This window comes from Diadema antillarum, unplaced genomic scaffold (assembly GCF_040938485.1).
Source record: "Diadema antillarum isolate AM-2024a unplaced genomic scaffold, OU_Dant_1.0 scf00000004, whole genome shotgun sequence".
Taxonomy (NCBI): domain Eukaryota; kingdom Metazoa; phylum Echinodermata; class Echinoidea; order Diadematoida; family Diadematidae; genus Diadema; species Diadema antillarum.
The window spans coordinates 386,288-393,111 of NW_027270893.1; the positions used below are offsets into that span (position 1 = coordinate 386,288).

The 6,824-nt window shown below is 38.8% G+C and overlaps 1 protein-coding gene across 1 annotated transcript; it reads right to left on the reverse strand.

Moving 5' to 3' along the window:
* Positions 1 to 283: 283 nt before the first annotated feature.
* Positions 284 to 1,404, reverse strand: LOC139708865 (succinate dehydrogenase cytochrome b560 subunit, mitochondrial-like). The gene is made up of 2 exons (XM_071620866.1): positions 1,244 to 1,404; positions 284 to 572 (listed from the first exon to the last, which is right to left on the reverse strand). The coding sequence occupies exons 1-2, from the start codon at positions 1,382 to 1,384 to the stop codon at positions 468 to 470; spliced, it is 246 nt and encodes an 81-aa protein (XP_071476967.1). The 5' UTR covers positions 1,385 to 1,404; the 3' UTR covers positions 284 to 467.
* Between the last annotated feature and the right edge of the window lie 5,420 nt (positions 1,405 to 6,824).

Genomic DNA, 6,824 nt, shown 5'->3' on the forward strand with positions numbered 1-6,824 from the left:
TCCATGGATGCGGTCCTAGATTGTGAATTTAACCAGTCATGCAATTGCCTAACAAGTGCCAATTTGTGAAATATATAGCATATACAGAAAACTTCTTCCTCAAAAAAAAAAATAAAATAAAATAATAATTTTTTTCCCTCCAGACAGAAATTCTTCTGAAATGTCAGTGCCCGTTTCCTTCATAAATTATGACCTCTGGAAAGAAAGAAGAATATAAACAAAAGATAAAAGTCTTTGAAAAAAAATGAAAGCCAACATCACGCAAAGGAAGCTCAGTAAAGAGCATGATCTTCATCTGAAATCTCCAAAACATCATCTCAATGCCCTTGTGTGGGTGTACAACTCCAATTATACATCGGTAGTTAACAAGTTAATGACCAGCAGAAGTGCAGCAGTCCGCATCCACATTTACTGAGGAATGACGCCATTGCCGTCTGCCCGGGGAGGTTGAAATGAGCAAGGGCGCCCTACAGGGCTGCCAGGCCCGCTGCTCCTGCGATGGAGAGGCCGAGAACCAGGTAGCCAGTCTTGTACAGAGTCTTGATGTCATAGCCATAGCCCATGTCCCAGAACTACAATGAAGCAGGAAATAAAAATAGAGGAAGGAGGTACCAGCACCATCAATCATTTAACTTGTATGTCATGTACATCACCATAATTATGCAAATAACTTGTGAAAAATGATACGAGGAAAACCAGAAAAGCACTCGTACAGAGCGCAGACCTCCGCTAAGCAGCTCAATAATACCCAAGTTGAAAATCACATTTTCCAAGATAGAAGCTTTTTTGTTTACGTCATCAGCTTCCAGCAACACGGCGCCTGGCCCGAGCAGAGCATGCGCTTTAGAGCGCGTATGTAAACCTCAAATACACCTAGCTTGAACTCCCAAGTTCACTGACCTTAACTGCCAAAAGATAATAAAAATCCTCCAAAAATCCATGAAAATTTCCGGATCACTAACAAAATTCAATCATCTGTTCCTTGTGTCATCCTCAATCTTTCCTGTGAGTTTCATCCAAATCTGTTTACAACTTTTTGAGTTATTTTGCACACAGACAAACAAATAAACTAACAAACACACAAATGCCAACGAAAACATAACCTCCTGCCTTGGCGGAGGTAAAAATAAATGATATATCACTATAGGCAGACGATACAAATACCTAGCAGCTAGAACTTCCAGATTCCTTGTATGGAATATGAGCAAATCAGTTTGGGGAGAAGCTAGCTTTCCACACTCACCAGGTGGCGAACACCGTTCAGCGTGTGGAACGTCACCGGCCACGCGATGGCCAGCTTGGTGAGGAAAAGAAGAGCAGGGCCGTAGGGGAGTGACTTCACCAGCTCCAAGTAGTGAGCAAAGTCCTGGGGGAGTACCGCCATGGCTAGTCCCACTGCATAGATACCTAGGGGTGTAAGGGGGAGGGTAGAGGGGTACAGAAACAAATATGTTAAATAATGCACACTCCACTTCAGGCCATCATGCTGGAAGGTACACCTGGCTTTTATTCATAGATGCCAAGTTCAAAAAAAAAATTATGAGTGAGATTTTCATGACTCGACTCGGCATCTCGGCGCGCGCATGTGCATGAGTGAGGGAGCGAAGCAACTGAGCGAGGGGAGGGTGTGGGAGGGGGGTGTCCGCCCTCCCACGGTAGGGAGCTTTTTCAATTTTTAGCTCTTAATGGTGCAAGCTGGTGCATACGTAAGTGACTATTTTTTACTTATTTTGAAAGACAAAAGGGGAAAATGCCTGCAATTGCAACTCTCACTCTAATCCTTTAAGCTATGCTCCCAATGGGTGTCATGCATGAGATCTTGAGACAGACCCTAAATGCTTGAGTCTCACTCACAATGCGTGAGACTTGGGAGCTCTGTTTTATTAGGGATGCCAGTTTTCAAGAGAGGCAAGAAAACTGTCCACAGCGAGCTATTTTGCAACTGACTGACAATTTGCCCTGCATGGACATGGTAAATAAACACTGATTATGAAATGTGTTATTACGTGTAGCACCTTTGATTGAAAATCATGGGTACACATACGGAGGTTGAACTCGAACAAAAGGCCTATTGATTGCAAGACAGGCGTCATATCCACTAGACTACTGAGCTTCCACCGGACAGCAAATGATGACTCAAATCCCCTATAGCAGCAGGTACTGCACATCTTAATACTCAAATTGATGCCACAGAAGTTGTTGGTCAAAGCCCAATGCAAGTATGTACATGTCATTACTTTTTTCCATCATGGCTGCTACTGCAACACTGAATAATCACTGTTCATTTACATCGGGCAGGGTGATTTGTAAATCAGTTGCAATGAAAAACAACTCTACCACTACTACTAGGTTCCAGATTTATTTTTACCATGAAAATGTGATAAAAAGCGGATATTTCAACTGCAATAGCAAGTTACTTCCTTATACATGTGCCTAGAAAAGCGATATGACTGCGTGTTCACAAAGTGGGTCTCTCAATGTAGTCTCTTTCAGAGACTCCAGAAGTAAAATTATTAATTTGAAGAGCTATTTTAGTTTTCATGAGGGCCTGGAAACTGCAGAAAATAAGAGATTGTGGATTCTGCAAGACAAGCATCCCTGTTTTATGTTTGCTCGCATTAGACAAGTATGTCAGCCATCCTATCCCTCACTCCCAACCCTCCCGCAAAAAAAATAGAGAGAAAAAAAAAAAAGATAGCTCATCCCAATGTAACTTGCAAGCTTTGATGTAATTGGCACCCAATCACAGGTGGAGAGTTTTATCTGTATCTTCATGGAAGATAGCTCCTGCTACAATTTCTGTAATAGAATTCCATGCAATCTTCCCATCATACCAAAGCATGCTATAAGAGATAAGCTCCACTGAATAAACATGCTAAACTGATGCAACAAAAAAGTTCTGCATGTGTGTTACCAGCACACAAAAAAATAATGATAATACAATAAAAAAAAATGATAACAATAATAAATCCAAATATAAACAAGGAAACAAACAATTTCACTTGCAAAATGAGTTTTTTCTTTTTAATAAAACAAATGATTTCCTAAACAGCAGTATGAAGGAATTCATTATTTGTTGATACTTTACCTAAAACTCATTTTATTTGCCTGCAAATTATACTTTGTATGGCCAATACCATCTGTGTCCAGGTAACAGCCAAAAACTCATAGGCTAACATGTATTATGCACCTAGCTGACGGGGCTACCTATCCATACAGATAATACGAACCTACTGTCAGTCCCACGCCTGTAGCTCTGTGTGTGATGGATAGCATGGATGTGACCTGTGGACTGTGAGATGTAAAGCGGAGATTGATGGCATTATGGATAGAACTTGTTTCTTTAGATCCTCATTACACACTTCCACAGTCACATACATGTATATGACACACACTCACACGTACAAACATCATTATATTCTTCAAAACCAGTTTTCTACAAAATAATAATTAATTCACAATCTTCCTGCAAAGAGCCTTTTAAAAGAAGTTGCAACAAAACTTTACAATACATTAATGAAAACTTATCAAGAAGCCAGTGTTCAGAATACATGTACTTCATATCGTCGCTGGGGTGATAAAACCTTGTATCTGCAATTTTGGTGAAAATGACTTTCTCAGATTAATAGTCAAATAATGGGTTAAGTGAAGTCCTGTCCAAATCCCAACTGTCTTACTTAAAAAATGAAGCCACCACGGCATGTCAAAGAAAAGGCTATCCCATTCACTATAGTGCTTTGGCCGCCATGTTTTTTGGCTCTCCTGAACATTTGACATTTTGTAGATACGAGGTCTTATCGCCCCAGCGACGATATAAACATTGTATCCTTTAAATCTTCCCCTGTTTATATTTCTCCTCTAGACATCATAATACCCCATGTATTCCATTCTCACTTGTAACATGTAGTCACCTGTATCTTTTTGTGGCTGTGACAGAAATTCCCTTTTCCCCGTGTCTTTGAAGGAATCGTACAGTTTTGGTTGAGACCTCATGTCAGGTTTCTAACACTTTTTGGCGATATAATGAGAAACCTCTGATGAAATATGAAAGAGCATGCAATTTTATGAGGAATTCAATGTTTATTTGATGAAATTGGTTTTGAAATGGCTGAGATATCAAAAAAAGAACGTTTCTAATAAAGTGTGGGACCCACACTTTATTACGATTGCTTTGTTTTACTTTGTTTTTGGATGTTTCAGTCATTCCACACCTGATTTTCATCACATAAACTTTGAATTCCTTTTAAAATGGTATGTTCTGTAGGATATCATAAGTGTTTTCTTGGTATCTCGCAAAAAGTTGAAAGCCCAATTCTCATCTCCACCAATACTGTACTGGGTCATCCCTTTAAAGAGGAAGTTTTCCCCAGACACAATACAAACTGTATGTGCATTAATTAAATAAAAATAGGCAAGTGAAACATGCAGTGAACACTGGAGGAAATTTCTTTTTTTAAAAACTGGATGATCTGCTCACTATTTATGAATACTTTCATTATTTGTTAGAGACCTACATGTACTCTAACACTTCTCAGTGGGAGGTCAAGGGTACTAGTGCTTTCGTCACAGTCGACTTAAAGCCATCAACCCCATGGTTGCTACCTCATAAGCATTCAATACTTCCATATTGGTCAAGTGAAATAAATCAGGGTCCCATTTTCTCAAAAGATAAAATTGACTTTACATTTCCTTACCACACAGGCTGCCACAGACTTACAGTTGAAATCAACTATATAATCGTTTTCAACTCTTCACAAAACAGGGCCCAGTTGAAATACATATTGTATTGTTATACAAATCAAATCAAATGAAATGAATTCAATTCAAATTCTATTTGCAGAAGAAACTAGAAATGTCGCTTTGGCGACTGGTATGCCTCCGCCATAATGCATGATTTTCCCAATAGGTCTAGATAGTACATGTGGACAATGTGTGATTACATTTTCACAAAATTGGCAAAATATTGAAATAACAAATTTGTCACAAATGTGTTGAATGTTCACCTTCCTTGACCTAGGTTTAATTGGATGAATAGGAGAGCATGTATCTAGGGATTTAAGGACTTTAACTTGACTTTGACCCATTCATACATTTAGGCATTGAGTAATTTTCAAGGTACAGGTGTGGAAAATTGGTGTGAATTTCTGAATTGAATAGTAAATTGTTACCATTTTCATCTGGCCCTTGACCCTAAAATTCATAAGATAATCACTTTCAGGTAGAACATGCATAATATGTACTAAGTTTCAAGATAACTTGAGCCACTTCCGAGATATGGAGGAAAAAGTTAGTTCAGCACTTTCACTTGATTTTTGACCTTTTGACCTTTGAGGCAAAGAAAGAAGAAAAAAAAAACTTTCCAGAGAATTTCTATTAGGTTAGACATGCATACACCAAGTGTAAAAAAAAAAAAAAAAACCCTGCTGGCATTACATAAATACGAGGGAAATAGTAAAATTTTGAAGTGTTGCACTTGACCTTTGACCCCTGACCTTTGACCCCATGAACCCTACATTCTCTAGATAATCAATTCCAGTCAGTACATGTATATACTATGTTCCATGAAGATACCTTGAACAATTTTCCAAGGTACGGAGAAAAAAAAAGAAGTTTTAATATTTTTACTTGACCTTTTGACCTTTGACCTTTGACCTCATGACCCAAACTTTCACCAGAGAATTTTAATTGGGTAATACATGTATACACTAAGTTTCAAGAAAATATCTTCAGGCATTCAATAGATATGGTGGAAATAGTGAAATTTTATGTATTTGACCCTGACCTTTTGACCTTTGACCTTTGACCTCATGACCCAAACCTTCACCAGAGAATCTTAATTGGGTAATACATGTATACACTAAGTTTCAAGAAAATATCTTCAGGCATTCAATAGATATGGTGGAAATAGTGAAATTTTATGTATTTGACCCTGACCTTTTGACCTTTGACCTTTGACCTCATGACCCAAGCTTTCACCAGAGAATCTTAATTGGGTAATACATGTATACACTAAGTTTCAAGAAAATATCTTCAGGCATTCAATAGATATGGTGGAAATAGTGAAATTTTATGTATTTGACCTTGACCTTTTGACCTTTGACCTTGAGCATGTGCACCCAAAAGTTGATAGGCACAACTTCACCCCCTAATACACATACATGCCAAGTTTCATTAGGATACCTCAACAGGTTTTGATAGTTACCTTGTCCACAAAATTCATTACGGACGGACGGAAGGACGGACGGAAGGACGGACGGAAGGACGGACGGACGGACGGACGGAAGGACGGACGGACGGACGGACAACCCGAAAACATAATGCCTCCGGCACCACTTCGTGGCGGAGGCATAAAAAAAAAGAAAATACTGCTAAAATAAAAGTTGGTAGACAATTGAAAGGCAGACATATGTCTGAAGAGAGATATAGATAGCTATAGAGAGAAGATATTGCCTGATACCTGTAAATGGTGAGATGTGGAGACATTGGTCTGTTTAACTGCTTGTTCGTCTTCCAGAACTGGTCTTGCTCCTGCTTGGCCGTCATCGCCATGGTGACTCTGTCAAAGAAACAAGAAATGTGACTGTTGTTTGGTGCAGTTTGATATGAATTTCTAACACATGTCTCTTCTTTATATTTACCTAAAATCACAGTATACAGTTCAAAAACAGATGATTTTGCCAAGAATATAAATACAATGGAAACTGTATAAAGTTTGATACCTCACTACATTCTGGCCACATCACAACACGAACAGTAACGTTATGAAATGCTAGATCACGTCATGCGATGTGTATGCAACAGGATGTGTCTTTGTGTTTCCTGTT

Coding starts and splice junctions, on each gene's coding strand:
- LOC139708865 (XM_071620866.1), bottom strand. CDS start 1,384: ATGGCGGTACTCCCCCAGGACTTTGCTCACTACTTGGAGCTGGTGAAG. Junction 573..1,243: donor TGAACGGTGTTCGCCACCTG/GTGAGTGTGGAA, acceptor GCTTCATTGTAG/TTCTGGGACATGGGCTATGG.